We start from the raw sequence: 17,577 nt of genomic DNA on the forward strand, positions 1-17,577 counted from the left end.
CGGTGCTTGCTTATAATTTGCAAAGCCGAAGGTTTTAAAATATACTATCGAACAATGTTGTATAACATCAACAGAGTGAGATTTTTTTATTTACAAGTAATTTGAGGCATGTCAATATTGGCAATAATAGTGTTATTCAATAAATTAATGTATACATTCTAGTGAAATCTCATTTTCATAAATTAAATGTACATAAAGATCACATCAGAATCACCCTCTATAATTTCTGTCAAACATCAAAAAAATAAGAGAGAGGCTCCACTTCTATAAAATTACGTCACATCAGTTACCTATTAAATGAACTTACGTTGATGTTTATTTTAGCTTTTTGTTAAATGGTGCGGTGGAGCATTTGTATTTCGATAATAAATAGTGAATAATTTCTTAATTCGAATACATCAAGAACTTAGAGCTATGTTATCTTTATGTAAACAGAACTTGTCTTCAAGTTTTCAAAGGTCAGTCAAAGTTGAACTTTTACAAGATAAAGATTTATCTGGAATTGTAAATATTTTTAATATGTGTATCATATAATTCTTGAGTTTTCTTTATTTTCTGACCTAAAGGTTATCTGTGAGAATTATCTTTAGAGATAGTTCATGTGAAAACTGGGTTCGTTGGTAATTTTCCATCGACACTTGTATTGCTAATTATACAATTTAAACGGATTTATTTATTCCTAAGCAGGAGTTGTCATACTAGTACACATAATAAAAGTCATTATATTTTATTATTTAATTGTTTTCCTCTGAAAAAAAATCGGAACAGCTGATTTAGAGATTTATAGGGAGAGGTCAATAAATATTGACTCAATAAGTTAGAATTAACGCCTATAGTAAATTAGTTATTGTTTAAGTATGAATATTAACATAATATATTCTGTGCAACTATTTTAAAAACCTTTTGCTAACCTACACATCAATTTGTAGGTCAAGGAAATAAACTAGAAATTTATAAATGGATAGTACTAAAATATATTTCTAGAGAGTTATTTTGGTTCCAAATGTATTTATTTCCAGTGTATTTGATCTTCATTTTATTTCTAAAAGTATTAAGTGGATTCATATATTTATCTATTCAAATATATCAGTAAATAATAACATGGTCATGTTGAAATGAGTTAGTTTACTTTACCAAGTTTTGTTCAACATTTTCTGTGAGAATTAATTAATGATGTTTTTAGCCTCTATTCAATAACTTCTTGTGAAGTTGAAGTGACACATTTCACAGAAGTGTTTGTTGTAAACGAGGCGCTATCCAAGTTTAGTTTATTTTTTATCGAGTTGTTTATGCTATTTTTTTATAAAAAATTACACTTTGTTATAAATATTGGCGCTTAATTAAGCACACAACGAATTGATAATATCAATTTTTGTTAAAAAATGGACGATCGTCTTCAATGGAATCAGAATTATGCAGAGATTATAATTTATATAACAAAAATTAGAGAGCTGGTATAAATAATACATTAGCCATCCCTTTTAACTCTTGAGGGATTTCTTCGATGGTGATGATGTGTTTGGGGCTGTTATATTGGTATATTTAATTTAAAGCCCATAATGCCTGCTCAAATTCCCATTTTGAGCCCTGTGAGCTTATAATTTGATGGCTTATTCAACAAGTGTACTTTCGAATGAATATTTTACATAGACTCGTGTACATCTTAATTCATCATGGATTTCCTTAAATTTTTAGTTGCATTTTCGACAAAATGGCTATATTTCTACAAGAATTGCATATTTGGAATTGCGAAAAATGACTTGGTTCATCTTCAGTGTTTGAGTTGCCATCACATTTTGGTGAAAGACTACTCTATCCCATCATACTTTTAGAGGCACGACTTGGTAGAAAATAGTAATCACTCAAAATTACCCAATGCCTTAGGTAGAACGATGCAAAGGCTGTTAGAAATGTTTTAGGCGTTGATTGCATCTAGGTGAATTTTTTGACATAATAAATCGATAGGTTCTTACTATAAAGTCCATATAGTACAGTAGATTGTGTCCAAATGTTAGTGATGTATTGACAGTTTTCAGAAGATATAAAGACTTTTCAGAAACTATGATCGGATTATAAAATCATGACCAGAATGTTTGGAAAATAATCTGGATCGCGTTTACTGTTGTTTGGAAACTGATCGAGTTAATCATCCTGATCCTATTATATAAACATCTAGAATCTATTATATAATTCAATAAATATTATCTAAAAATTAACACACGGAAAAAAGTATAAAAATCTTAGGTTTTTATAGACCAAGTTTTAAATTTGAAATTCCACTGAAAATAGAATTTAACGTTCAGAATCTCTAATAAAAATCTCGTTCTGGATTAGGATCCGCAATCAGCTGATAAGTGTTCTACTTAACCCAGCGTCATAGTTTTCAAAAAGCTATACAGTATTCACAAAACTTTATTTATGAATTTTATTTAACGGTTAAGGATATTAATCGGACGTTCCGGAGTGCCGCTGGTGCGTGGAGAAGGAGAAAACTGTAGACCACGTCATATTATTATGTGAGTGCCCAGCACTCGTGACGGGCCCAAGAAGAGAAGGCTATGTGCTTAACGGCCGACCGCTTCAAGAAAACCGTTTTTAAATATTTCTAACAGTTTAAAGAAGAGCTTTTACCTATTCTCTAGAAAGTGGGATCGATAGACATGAAACCCTATCAAACATTGCACAAACTAAGGCCATTTCTTGATGAAGTTAGATGTCATGTATCACTTAGATGGATAAATTCTAATTACCTTGTTTCATAAGATGATACCATTGTTGTTATAACTTATTTTGTAAAAAAAATTCAGAGTAAGGTTAATCTCTAATACTAATAGGGTCAGTTTATATTTGCTGGTTGTGCTTAAATATACAGGGTGTTCCGGGACTTGAACATTATGGATTTTCAATGGATGATTACGTATGTCCATGTAGTGTGTGTTTGACAAAATAATTAATTCTACACTACTATCTGAATGCCTGGGGGGGAGTCCTGCACAATGATTAACAATCCTTAGCTTTTACAGGGCAACCTGTACAATCTAAAGATAGCAAAAATGAATGTTTCAATCGATTTTTAAACAAAAAGGTACTCTGCTTAACTGGATGAAATTTATGGTTTAGGACAAATGTAGATTTTTAGATCGCTGTACATGCCAAGGAAACTGTTAACCATAGAGACATTCTGAAGAAAATTATCATAAATTGTAATTATTTATTGAAAATACTTGCTGTATTGAAACAAAAACAAACATTTCTTATTGAACTGCATACTGTTGAACATCGTGTTACTTACATAAATAAAAAATTGAAATGTAGAAAAATTCAGTTGGTTAGCCTACAACTTATCAAATAAACATCAAAAAACTATATTAAATGTTCGAAGTGAGTACCTTGCACTTCTACTCACTTCCAGAGTCAACGGAGGATATTTCTTTGAACTTGGAAAACATTCCAAGATCCTGCCTTGTAGGGTTACAATGGAAGTTTATTCTATCGATAATTTCGTTACTTGTGTTTACTGGTGTTGCATATACCAATCTTTTAAGATAAGTATCCCCAAAAGAATCCCTAAAAATGTTATTAAGATGATTTTTTACATCATTTAGGAAATGGGGAGGAACTTCATCATGCATGAACCATATATGCAACACCGGTAAACACAAGGAACGAAATTATCGATAGAATAAACTTCCATTGGGACGCTGTATGGCAGAATCTAGGAATGCTCTTACTAGTTCAAAGAAATATTTTCCGCGGGCTCCAGAAGTGTGTAGAAGTGCAAGGTGCCCACGTCTAACAGTTATTATAGGTTTTTGTTTTTATTTGATAAGTTTTTGATAACCAACTAAATTTTTCCACAGTTTAATTTGTAGTAACACTCAATAAATAGTTACAATTTATGATAATTTTTTTCAGAATGTCTCTTTATGGCTAACGGTTTCCTTGGCATGTACAACGATCTAAAAATCTAAATTTCTCCTAAGCTGACTCCCGAATTTTTTGCATCAAGTCCCGGAACACGTTGTATTATTGACAAAAGCGGCATGGTTTTAATTAGAATAATGATTGAAAACAAAATTTTTTTGGTACTAATATGATTATTGCCAATAAATCAGTTTCCTATGTTGGTCAAAGCACAAAACTTATTAACATCTGCTTTATTCAATAATTTCAGAATTGGTGCCAGATGTATAGCTTCTGTAGTACCAGAAATCAAAGTAAACGATACTGGTGTATCAAATGAACCAATTTTACAGTATCTAAAGGGATCGAAAGAACGAACTGAATTAGAAACAGCCCTGAAAGATAGTTATGCTCAAACTGAAGATGTTCCTATTGTCATTGGAGACAAAGAATATCAAACAAAAGATGTCAGATATCAGGTAAGGCTATCTTGTAGTGGATTTAAATTTTTTTTAACTTCAGTTTCTAATTGCAAAATGTCTAATAAATATATTATCAACTAATATATTTGTTGTCCTTGTTCTTACGGGACCCTTGGAGTTTTGTCAGGTTTTCCGCAGGCATTTTCCGCGACACCTGATTGGGACTCAAGTACCATTCATCTCTACGCACGATTGTTTCCGAATTGGATTGAAACCATAAAATGAGCCATCCTTTGCACATACCGCTCTCCTATTGCTCAAGTTGGCGCGCCCTAGGAGGGCGGATACAAGGCACCTTTACCAACGTCAAGGTCCAACTGCTCCTTGAAGGAATCAGTCAGTAGTGTTATCACAAAAAAAATAATTTACTTATTCCATTTTTCTTCTTCTTTGGGTGTTATTATATACACTCATATCAAATCAAATAACACTAGATGGGAAGTTATGCTAGAAAACTCACATAAAACAGATACGAGAAAAACTCGGTATCAAATATAAGAAACGTTGTGGTTGCTGGGAAGAAAATCTACTGTCAATACAGAATAAATTGTCCATAAATAAATCCTGAAACCGGTTTGGACTTACGGGATTCAACTATGGGGATGTACCAGCGAAAATAATACCCAGAGATTCTAAAATAAAGTGGATTGTTGATAAACCCTGGTAGAAATAGTTGTCTCCATCGCGATCTGGATATAGATAGTTAAAGGCAGGTAATCACATTTTCCAAGAGTCAAGAACTGCGGGCCTCAAAACACGAAAACGTCGAGGCAATCCATTTCCTCGACAACACCAACTTATAAATAAGATTGAGGAGGATAAAGACTTTTTAGTAAGTTATCTAATTGCCAGAGGTAAAAGAAGAGCAAAGTGCGAAATCTCGCATATTAGTGTTAGTATTAGTTGTAATACAATTCAAGGAACTTCATCAGAGAAAGATATTCATAGTAATTTGGGATAGAATAAAATTGTTCATTGATCGCTGATGATCAGATTATAATGTTTGGGAAGCCTTTAAGGTTTTTCTTGTCTATATTTCTAGTACTAAAATTATTTTGTATACAAATAAACATTAACAGAAACAGCATTCCAGATGAATTTCAAAAATCGTGAAAAAAAGTAGAATCAGACCAAAAGTGATACTTTTCATAGCATAGTAAGCTAAAAATACTTTTATCAACAACAAATTTTATTAATAGTCATTTTTCAACTTTAGAATATTAATATAGCGAAAAAAAATAAAAATATTACCCGAGTAACAACTTTCTAGTTTCAAGTAATAAAATCATCAAGTATATGCAAAGTAAATTTTCAAACATCCAGGGAATTATTATGTTGCATTCTAATTAATGTGACGAAAAATTTACAGGACATTCTATATTTTAAACTTAACACTTTTGTACCATAAGTAGTGAATGTACTCGTAACAAAAATAATAGATAGTGAGATGTAGTAGATAACATAATATGTCTGTGTGTGCAGCTTTTGTAATGTTATAATTTTAATGTTCAAGGTAATGCCACATGACCATAAAAAGAAATTGGCAAAATTTTACTACGCCGACAAAAATCTTCTCCAAAAAGCAATTGAAACTGCTAGTACAGCTCAAAAGAAATGGGATTCAGTACCAATACCAGAAAGGTGAGCTCCACTTTTTTTATTTTTATTTATATGCTACATTAGCGGTGATATCACTTTGTCATTTTGAAATGTCCAAATTCTAAACAAAACAAACTTCGTTTACCTTTGAGTTACTTGATACATCATTTTAAAATTGACCAAATTTTTGTTTTACAGATTTTTTTTAATCGATTCTCTTGAAGACATGCGATTATCAAATATACGAGGTTACGAAAAAGGGTTTTATTATAAAAATTATTCTGCATTCGAATGCTCACCTCCAATATACTCCTTTCCTCTAGCCACACACCTTTCCATGCTTTTTTTCCATTGATCAAAGCAGTACTGAAAGTCTTTTTTGGTGAGGGCCATTAGGAGCTCCGCCTTTTTTTGCTTTATCGCTTCCATAGACTCAAATCGGGTCCCTTTCAAAGCAGATCTTTTTCTAACCTTTCAAGAAAATCTGAGCAGACGTTTGTCATGTGTAATTCCTCGTGTAAAATTTTTGTAACCATTTCTTTATCGGCGTTTACAACCTCGGCAATCATCAGGATGCTCATTCGACGATCTGCACGCACAATTTGGTAGATTTTGGTCACTGTTTCCGGAGTTAAAACAGTCACAGGGCGACCTGGGCGCTGGTCATGTTCAGTGCTCTCTCGGTCCTCACTAAAGCGTTTACACCACTCAAAAACACGTGCCAATTCTCCTCTCTTGTCTTTGCAAGCCAATCTATGGAAAAATTTTATCACATTGGGTTTATATTGATTCTTCTAAAAACTCTAAATCACTAGTACCGAACACACTTTCTGAAGGAGAAAAACTACCTTCAGTATCTGAAAACGAAAATTAGTTATCGAAAAGTGCGTGAAACAGTGTAATTGTGAGTTTTGCTGTAGTAGTAGTGAAAATAGTGTGTTTAGCATGAATTTCACCAAAGGTTCCATAAATTCATGTTTACTTTGTTTTTATCGAGATTGATACATTCAGCTGAATAGTTTTAATGTATCATCTTCACCTGTCTCAACCCTTGTAAGTTTTTTTCTAGTAATAGTCATACTCAAAATACTATTTATTTCGTTTCAATTTTGCATATAAACACACCTTGTCAAACATTGTAATTGGGATTTTCGGTGTAGTGATAGTAAACAGTGTGTTTAGTACAAATACCACACTCAAATTGAACAAATAAATTGTTGTAGATTGAAAATTTGGGAGAAGGCAGCAAATATGATGGCTAATGAATACAGAGCTAAATTGAATGCTGCGACGATCTTAGGACAAGGTAAAACAATAATTCAGGCAGAAATTGACGCAGCCGCAGAACTGATAGATTTCTTTAGGTAAATCAAATAGTAACTTTATTCCGATAAATTGAAATTCATACATTCCTGTTTACAGGCTTAACGCTTATTTTTTAAAAGAAGCAATTAAATATCAACCTATATCAGAAAATCCTATGGTTACTAAAAATTCAATGAGGTACAGAGGTATTGATGGTTTTATAGCTGCTGTATCGCCATTTAATTTCACGGCAATAGGAGGAAATTTGGCATATACACCAGCACTCATGGTGAGATTGGAAATTTGTTCCCTTAGTAGTTTTAATTTGGATTTATAATAATTATACAATAAGTTTTTATAAAGCTTTGATGTAAGCATTGCTTATATCAAACATTTGATGCAACATTAGCTCAGTGGCGGATCTACGGGTGGGGGCTTTCGGTCCTAAGCTTCCCCCAAAACGTCTAAGAATTTTTTTTGTAAGAATATAAATTTTATACAAGTATAATGAGTTTGAAACTCGTATTATATTCATTGGAAAGAATGACCTAATTCCAATACTACGTCTTCAATTGTATGATATCCGTCTACGCTTTAATACTTTGTATAATGTAGTTACATTTACTGTGCTTTCAGCTCCCCCAAAAATAAAATTCTAGATCCGCCGCTGCTCTATCTCAACGAGAGATTGGGTTCCAAAAACCATCATTATTTCTTCAGCAGAGGAGGACATAATTAAACAAAAATTTTTGAAAATTAATTATTTTCGTAGTAAGCTAGGGTCGCCATGCCGATAATTCAACAAGGAAATGAGAAGTGAAATAGGCTAAATTGGGATATTTATAATTTTAACAATATCTATTAGTAATATTAAGAATAAGAAATAATTGAAACTAATAATGAGTAACTAATTTTCGATATTACTACTACTACTATTATTACTAATCATATGATTCTAGAATTTCTCTGTCACTGATTTATTTTAGTTTACTCCCTGGGTTATAAAAATTGTGGCATCATTCATATCAGTACATTTATTTCAACTTTGAACTAATTGAAATGATCTTTTAGGGCAATGCAGTTTTGTGGAAGCCTAGCGACACTGCCTTACTTTCAAATTGGTTAATATTCAAAATATGTAGAGAAGCCGGAGTACCACCAGGTGTTGTTAACTTTGTTCCAGCGGACGGTCCTGTGTTTGGAGACACAATTACTGCCTCTCCTCATTTGGCAGGCATCAATTTCACAGGGAGTGTGCCGTAAGCAGTATCCAAATATCTATAATATCAATATAATATATTAGTTTGTCAAAATTAACAATAACGGGTATTTTCAATTGCTTGTCTTTTATATATCAAAATATCATAACTTGTAAATTTTGTTTCCAAACATAAAGAAATCCCTTAAGTGTGTTGGATACTCCTTTCAGTGAAAATAAAATACCTCTCTCAGAACTATGCTAAATAGTGATTGGTTTGCTGAAAACCTTGATATACCTAAAGAAGACCTTAAATTTCTAAGCTCTGTAGAGCAGCCATCTGAATTAAAAGTAGTAGATTTCCCATACATTTTTTTATATTTCCTGAAACCAGAAGTGGTACAAGAATTAGTGTATCAAAATATTTTACACTTAATCAAAAAACGTCTGCAATGTCTATATACCTTACTGATAATGAACCCGTACAATTCATAGGTACCTGCTTGTATATGTGAATTGTGCAGCTCGTAAATGAACCACATCCTATAGTTAGCCAACTCGAGTTTTCGTTTTAGCGTCATCTCTTGGTTCATGAGCACTACTAAACGTACAAGTTAGTTTGCTTTTCAAACGTATTATGGTTATCACAAAACTTCTTGAGTTTTTGATGAACTTTCTTCTTCTATTTACTGTAATAGGGCGTAATGGAGTACTCGCGTCTATGTATACAAATATTATTAAAGATAGTTATATACACTTATTTTGAACATCTTGTAATCGCACCCATTAAACCCACCTTCAATTGTTTTGTTGAAGGGGTACTTGGGGTGGAAACCAAAAGTTATTGTTGGAGCCTCCAACAACTGCGGAGTCTATAAACTATGTGAGTTTTCTTACCCTGGTGCAGTTACTTGGTCCTAGAAGATACTGGAATTTAAATCTAAACCACCTTTTAGGCTCCAAAGTCAAGTTATGTAATCAGTTAAGACCATAGTTGCTGAAAGTATCAAAAGATGGAAGAATAGTTACTTTTAATAAAAGCCCGCTCTACAATCTAACAACATAACTTTAAGAAATACCATAAATGAGGAAACAAAGTATTTACTCTTAGTGAGGTTATTGAAATTTTTGTAAGATTATGAAATATTTGGTGTGACTTAGCATAATACCGTGCAGATTTAGATATGAGTTCTAAATTTGTCCTTTGGCTAACATAAACAGTTTCCAGATATTTTCAAATATTCTATTCATTTAATTTGTCCAGATTATAAGTTTTGTAAATCATTTAAACAACAAATAAAATAATTTCTAGAACGTTCACAAGATTGTGGAGGCAAGTCGGGGAAAATATAAGTATTTATAAAAATTTCCCAAGGCTGATCGGAGAGTGTGGAGGTAAAAACTATCATTTTGTGCATCCTTCAGCAGATATACAAACTGTTATTAATGGTACAATACGAAGTGCTTTCGAATACTGTGGACAGAAATGTAGCGCCTGTTCCAGAATGTATGTACCGGAATCGCTTTGGCCAAAAGTAAGTAACTCTATACAATACAAACAATAAATTTTATATTTTATTTTCTACTCTTTAATTAGTCCTATCTTGAGGAAGAAACTAAAATTCATTATTGAATGAACAAAATTCATTAAAAGGTTTGTTTTCAACAATCCTATTTTATAGTAAAATAAATGCTGACACATGTCATGTTTACATAATATCATCTTCTGCTTCTTATTTTTTTAGAATATTCCATATTTTTCTTCATATAACTCGACCAATTTCTTCAATAGTTTATGAATACTTAGAGATTTTTTGTTTAGAAACTTCTTACAAACAAACTATTAGAAATAATAAATTTAATAATTTACATTGATGGTACTTAAAGAGAAAAACATAAAAATGGTCTAATATCATTCATATTAGATCCAATACAATATTGACATCATTCATGTATATCAAAAATCTAAAATTTTAATGGTTCTGTTTTATAGATTAAGGAAGGGCTTATAACTAAACGGAATCAATTGAAAGTAGGAGATCCGACAGACGCAACTAACTTCACTTCGGCAGTTATTGACGATAAAGCCTTCAAAAGAATTAAAGGCTACATTGAACATGCTAAAAACTCATCTGATTTACAAATTTTAGCAGGAGGTAAATGCGATGACAGGTATTTATTTTGACATTCCTATCCGTTTCACATACCACCTATTCTTGAGGTTCTCGAGTCAAGCGCGTTACATTTATTGCTCCTGTGACGCGATTGCCATCTGGCGATCAGATACGACAACTGGGCGTCGGCCATATTGTTGATGCGTTTTTCGTAAACAAACCAGAGTGATCATAGATGTCATAGTGGCAGCACATTCACAAGGAGGAAATACAAGCTTAGAGGTGAGGAAATTATGAGCTTCTAAACTCTTGTAATTCTTTTGTCGTAAAGTTCGTGCGGAAAACTAGGTAATCCAGTCTGTATAATTCAAACACGCGTGGCCACTAGTCCATATCTTCGTACCGCAGCTCAAACGGGTCACAACCACACCCTGAACTTACTTCTTATAGCGTTCACGGACATGATAAATCAATTTCTCTCTATATCCCCTAAAAAAAGCCATACTTCATCAAACAATAATCACTAGCAATGCTCCGGTATGTCCTGTCTCCTCGAAATGTATCAACATGGTGGCCGATGCCTTGTTTTCATGACTGCTCAATAGATGGCGCACACTTCGCGTCGCCCTGCTGGGGACTCGTACACCCCAAGGATTGATTCGTAGAAAATTTTAAAACTATTGTTATTTTAATGAATTTTTTTTAGCGTTGGCTATTTCGTTGAACCTACGATTGTCGAAACCAAAAATCCCAAGGATAAAATAATGGTGGAAGAAATATTCGGCCCTGTTCTCACAATTTATGTTTATAAAGATGATAAATTGAAAGATACTCTTGATATGGTTGGATCTACGACGTCATTTGCTCTTACTGGAGCTATCTTTGCTCAAGATGAGTAAGTGAAAATTATTTTGAAAACTTTTCTTTCCACCGTAGCTAAGAAGTTTAGAAATATGTTTTCTTCTCATTCCCCATGTAAAGGTGCGGTTGACAAGGTCGCAGTATACCAGTTTTGGTAACATATGTTCTGGATGTCTTAAGCGTTCAAAAAATCCATATTAAGCCTAACATTGTAATTTACCAAATAGATCACACCTTAATATCAAAAAGGAGATCAAAAATGATTATCACTTAGTAATAATCAAAATTAAATTAAGGCGATAAAAAGCAGAAAATGGAATGTGCAGAAACTGAAAACGAGGGAGGAAGAATACGAAAAAGAAATAGAAAAGCAACTATAAAAGTGTAAAGAAAAAGTTACTATTGTTAAGCAATAGGAAGAGATTAAGAAAAGTGCTCTAAATGCAACGCAGAAAGTCATTGGTACAAAAGATATTAGAAAAAATAACGATTAGTTTGACACGGAATGTATAATAAAAATTAAAGAGAAAAAAGAAGCTAGGTTGAAATGGCTAAAAACTATGAAACAAGAGGATTATAATATACTCGTATATAGAAAAATAAGAAAAGAGAGCACCAAGTTAATAAAAAACTGACAATAAAAATATTGTAAAATTATATCAACATATGAAGAAACAAAATAGGAAACGAAATACAACAATATCAATGAAAGAGAATGGAGTCAGTATTTCATAGAATTATTAACGGAAGAAGACAGTGGATACGAAGAAGATTATATGAGTGACAATGGTACCATATCAGAGAATGAAGAAAAGCCGACGGAAGCAGAATGTAATGAAATAATAGACAAATTGAAACACAATAAAACAGGAGGACCAGACGAAATAGTGAATAAACTAATAAAATATGGAGGAGATAAACTAAGGTACAAGATATTCAGAATCATAGAAAGAGTATGGGAACAGAAGCAATGCCAAGAGAGTGGTTTACTGGATTGCTTATACCAATACTGAAGGGAGGAAATCCCAACATATGTAGTAATTATAGAGGTATTAGTTTGCTTAATACCATATACAAAATACTAACAACATTAATAAATGATAGACTGAAAAAGGTAGTGGAATCAGAAATAGGGGAATATCAAAAAAGTTTTAGGTAAGGAAAATCTACAGTAGATGCCATACATACTATAAAGCAACTGGTCGAAAAAAGCTATGAGCACAACATTAATATGCAAATGCTATTCATCGACTTCAAACAAGCATTCGAGAGTCTAAAAAGGAGGACGATTATAAAGGACATGGAGAAACTACCAGTACCCCAAAAGTTGATATGATTGGTGAAAATGACTATGCTCAATTCTAGGACAATGCTAATAACAAAAAACGGACCAGCTGAGGAATTTGAAATAGATGCTGGGGTAAGACAGGGTGACGGACCCTCAGAGGTATTGTTTATTATAGTTAAAGGCATAATAAGAGAAAGTAATATCAATGGAAGTATCATTAATAAATCAATATAAGTAATAGCATATACTGATGATAGTGCTGGTTGGTTAATCATTCAGCTAACTGATGAACTGTTCAAGAGGTTACATTGTCATAATGGAGAATGACACATCTTCTTTGAGGTTATCAAATTTTCTCCAATTATTTCTGGTAAACAAATGGTTGTGTAACCAAGTGGAATTGATCTTCTTATGTTTAAAGCCACTGTTTCCACTTACTAATACAATACCAAAGAAACAAGCTACCATTTGCTTCATTGTGCTTCTTCTGTGATTAACTTTTGGTCGAATAACTTGTCTATATAATTAGAGTAAAATAAATAATTTTCTTTATAGGGCGTTCCTACGAAGAGCCGTTGAAGAATTGAAAATGACTGCCGGTAATTTCTATGTTAATGATAAATCTACTGGTAGTGTTGTTGGACAACAACCTTTTGGTGGTGCTAGATTATCAGGTAAGAATTTAATAAATATTGTTCTGATGTTTACTTTTACTTTGTACATTCCAATTCTTGAAATCGAAAACAGTCTCTAATTTTATCTAAAGAAAAAAAAATAAGAATATATAGCTATAAAGTATTAGCTCCAAATAAACAAGCGCTACTCCAACTACCTAGCGACCACTCATGAGTACAAATTGTACCCCTATTTCAATAGGGCTATTAGCTCAAAATGCTAAGTTTACAAGAAAACCAAAACAATAAACGATTGCAAATGAAATGTACTTAGGCGTACCGAATTCGTTGCGTATACAAGTTGAAGATTTCTTTACTGATTAGTGATCTAAATGTATTGTAAAATGTACAGATAGCTTTAGAAAAATTTTTTTGTATACTTTTATTCCCCCTTGTTTGTAAGTCAAGCCCTGAGATGGTTCTGATAAACGAAAGAAATGCAAATGCTTGTAAAAATCTTTCTCAAAATCTATCCCAACCCGATAAAATGTACCCAATTATAAAGATGAATATTAGAAAAACCTAGAAATCAAATTTTATATAATCAACATTAAAATTCTCAATAAATTTTTTTCACTTATCCAGATCCCACTTAACCAGTTCTATGTATTATGTAATGTTATGATGAACATACAGTTTACACTTCACCAACACTCACACCGTCTGAAACGCGATTCAATTACCAAGTTATCGTCTTCAGAGAATGAAAATTGTGTAATCAATATGAATATCACTATTTTGGTTTGTTTCAGGTACAAATGATAAAGCTGGAGGCCCTCACTATATTTTAAGATGGGGAAATCCTCAATCCATTAAAGAAACATTCGTTCCTTTAACAGATGTTGAATATCCATATATGAAGTAATAATTTTATGTTTTTATTCAATAACTTTATTTTAGGTTCCAAATTAGTTAGCATATTCATTTTATTGTGATAAAATATTGAATGTCGGATTTTTTTTTGTTATTCATATACAGTGATGTCGTAAATAATTCATTTTTTACATACTTACGAATTTAATTGAAAAATCTTGAAATCGATCGATATTTGCATACATTTTTTATATGTTTAAGAAAGTTATGTGTACATCTGGTCGAAGGTGACCAACTAGCAACATTTACTTGATACTTACACAAGGTCAAGGGGTTTTGAAATCTTCAGTCTCCTCTTTGGATCATATTGATCAAAGAGCGAGAATATTTTGATTTTTTCTTTAATATGGAGTACTTTTGAAATCTCTAGATAAATCTTGTGTTGGTTTATCTAGTACAACCCCAAACCTGTAGTACATATGTCCAAATAAGTTTTGGAGTCTATTTGTATATAATGTATTTTATTTTTATTATTTTACAATAATAAACATTTACAATGATGAGTCTTAAAGTTAGTATGTGCTATGTTCGCGTTATGACTTTCCCAAAAAGAATACAGTTTGAAAAAGGTGACTCCATAGAGCGAGTTGGTGTTAATGATACCAGATAGCTGTCGGTATAGTCTATTTTTTGTTAAGAGTTTATGCTGAGTGTGGAAATTATCTCTTCTGAGATACACAACAATTTGTCCAACTTTCTGGAATGACCCCTCAAAGCATTCATTAACCGCTTTTGAGAATCGTGAGCTGTGGTTTTTGAAGTCTGATTTTATATTATGAAATTTCTGAGCAGTTTTACATTTTACGACTTTTACTGACATTTGGAATTGATACATTAAATTCTTGTGCTCTATTCGTTGAAGTGATTGGCGGCTCGTTTCAATTTTTGTTCTTGTTGCAAAGACAGTCATCTACATATATGGCGATTTTTATATTATCTATATCTGGTATATCATATGTATGTAGTAGACTTACATGAACCAGCACCCACCTTTGTGGCATATCTGCTTTTATTTGATTCCAGATTTTTCAGATTCTTCTATAAATAATTTGTTCCATTTTGTTATAAGTCCCCCAAATCATACATTTTCAAACACCTGGGATATGCATAAGAATAGTGTATACTTATTTATCTTCATAGACTTGTCTATCACTGGACACTTGGTCTATTCTTAAAGGTGTTTCATAGAATTTAAACTAGAGGTCTTTTGGATTATATTTCCTTACATAATAATCTATTATTATATTTAGTGTTTTGATATCTCAAACAAGAAGGGAATTTAAGTTTCAGAATGATAATAACTTGAGCTATATTCCACATTCTGAAAACCATATTGATCGATTTTGTGAGTGGCACAATGATTTTTTAGGTAGTTTTTGATTATTGCTTCTTCGATTAGGTCGTATCCATGCAATTTTTTTGTATATGTTTGATTTTATCGATTTAAACGACAACTTTTAGGAGAATAACTAATGATTAATTTTTCTTCTTCAGCTGTTTGTCTACTTAATAACGTTCCTTTAGTTTATTCTTTGCGTTATTATTGTTTGCTCAACTTTCCACTCCATTCCTAAAGTTTTAGTTGCTTCCCAGAGTAAATAAATGTTATATATTCTTTTTGTCTATAAATTCTTGTAGCTTAATTTTTCTTAGCTTCTAACTTTTCAAAAAGTTTAATTTCACATTCAAAAGTTGATGTATTTCAGGATTTCTCATCTGTATCTCTATAAAGAAACAAATTGGTGCCTTTTCTAATTATATCAATGCTCCAATCAATATCACTATTTGTAATTTTCCGATCATTTTCCATTAGATATCCTTAAAATACAATATTTCACATAGTTTATCTAATAACTAATAATTTGACTAGTCCCAGAAAGTATTAAATGCTTAAAGCTAAAAATTATAATCTATTCTTGTAGATATACGTTTTATCTTATTTATAATTTAAAATACAAAACAAAGTAGATTAAATATCAAAAACAGCATTTTTATATACACAATCTACGTGTTTTTCAAATACTACCAATATCTAGGAACTAAAAGTAAGACGGCATCGCTAATATTATAAAGATATTTTATGTTAAGTTTGCAATTTGGACATTTGGTAGTGAGAATTACAGGCATTGAACTTAATCTCAAAATCCATATTGTAAATAAAATAATTGCTTCTATCAAAGAAAATTACATTCTAAATGTTGGTAGCTATGAAGCATCTGTGTTATGAGATTATCCAAATCAGAATATTATCTTAGTACTTGTTTTGTAGTTGTACTAATTGTCGTTTTTCATTTGTATTTTATAATTTCTGTGTAAGATATAATCAGTTATTTTCTCAACAATTGTTAAAAGATTATCAAATATTGTGAAATACCCAATCCTTCATTAAGTAATTGCAAGAAAATGATAACATATCCATGGGTACATTTCACAATGCTCTCGACCACCTACATTCCTATTCTACTAATTAAAGGCGTTGTAGTTTGAATGCGCTATAATCTTCATTGAAATTTCTTGTTGAACACGTTTAGTTTATTTTGCATGCACTGTTGATGCTATTTTGTCAAAACTGACAATTATGGTAGATCTGCTGTCTGAGCAGATTGGAATTACTATGCTTCTATGGCGTCAATTGAGTATCGCAATACTTTAGATTCAGATGTTCCACTTATTTTGGGTTGTTCTCTACAGAAGTCTATTCCAGCCAAGCCATTTATTATGGAGCCGTCTATGTACAAATTGAATTGTAATAAGTGTCTTGTCTTGTTCTATTATTTGAATTTTCGCTACAGTGAAGTTATATATAACATCGAACGATAATTCGCAACGACCATGGGATTAGGTGTATGGATAGTATCATACAATGGTATTAAATGGAATGTAGCCATTTTGACACCTTGGACTACTAATTCCAATTACTTTCGGAAAAGATATGTTTTTAAAACACTTTATATTTAAATGTTTTAAATCAATTTTATGCCAACTAGAAAGTAATCACAAAGTGCCATGATGTAATATATCTATAATATGTCTTTGTAAACTTATCATAAAAGCATCTGTTATATCTCATGTTATTCTTTATATTGTATAACTGTTTTTTGTTCATTTTTGAAACAAATATTTTTAAATTGTAGCAATAAATTTTATTTGCAGTCACTTGTTTTATTTTTTCCGTATAAAAATAAGGTGCGAGTTTGGTGCTGATTGGTAGCCACCTATAAGTAATGATTTATGACATTTGTTTTGTTTCCTTTGTTGCTGCATGCAGTCGAAGTAGCAG

At 31.8% G+C, this 17,577-nt stretch overlaps 1 protein-coding gene across 1 annotated transcript; it reads left to right on the plus strand.

Moving 5' to 3' along the window:
• Positions 1 to 159: 159 nt before the first annotated feature.
• On the plus strand, positions 160 to 17,449 carry LOC130899132 (delta-1-pyrroline-5-carboxylate dehydrogenase, mitochondrial). Its single transcript, XM_057808910.1, has 11 exons — positions 160 to 458; positions 4,175 to 4,382; positions 5,899 to 6,026; positions 7,208 to 7,348; positions 7,407 to 7,578; positions 8,361 to 8,548; positions 9,800 to 10,022; positions 10,481 to 10,659; positions 11,308 to 11,496; positions 13,306 to 13,424; positions 14,177 to 17,449. Exons 1-11 carry the CDS (start codon positions 415 to 417, stop codon positions 14,287 to 14,289), a joined length of 1,704 nt encoding a protein of 567 aa, XP_057664893.1. The 5' UTR covers positions 160 to 414; the 3' UTR covers positions 14,290 to 17,449.
• Positions 17,450 to 17,577: the final 128 nt, after the last annotated feature.

Source organism: Diorhabda carinulata, chromosome 10, assembly GCF_026250575.1.
Source record: "Diorhabda carinulata isolate Delta chromosome 10, icDioCari1.1, whole genome shotgun sequence".
NCBI lineage: Eukaryota > Metazoa > Arthropoda > Insecta > Coleoptera > Chrysomelidae > Diorhabda > Diorhabda carinulata.

What these genes read in the sequence shown, in the direction of transcription:
- LOC130899132 (XM_057808910.1), top strand. Translation starts at nt 415, where the DNA reads ATGTTATCTTTATGTAAACAGAACTTGTCTTCAAGTTTTCAAAG. An exon ending in TTGTCTTCAAGTTTTCAAAG is followed by an intron (nt 459 to 4,174) that starts GTCAGTCAAAGT and finishes CAATAATTTCAG; the next exon opens with AATTGGTGCCAGATGTATAG. An exon ending in TGGTGGTGCTAGATTATCAG is followed by an intron (nt 13,425 to 14,176) that starts GTAAGAATTTAA and finishes GGTTTGTTTCAG; the next exon opens with GTACAAATGATAAAGCTGGA.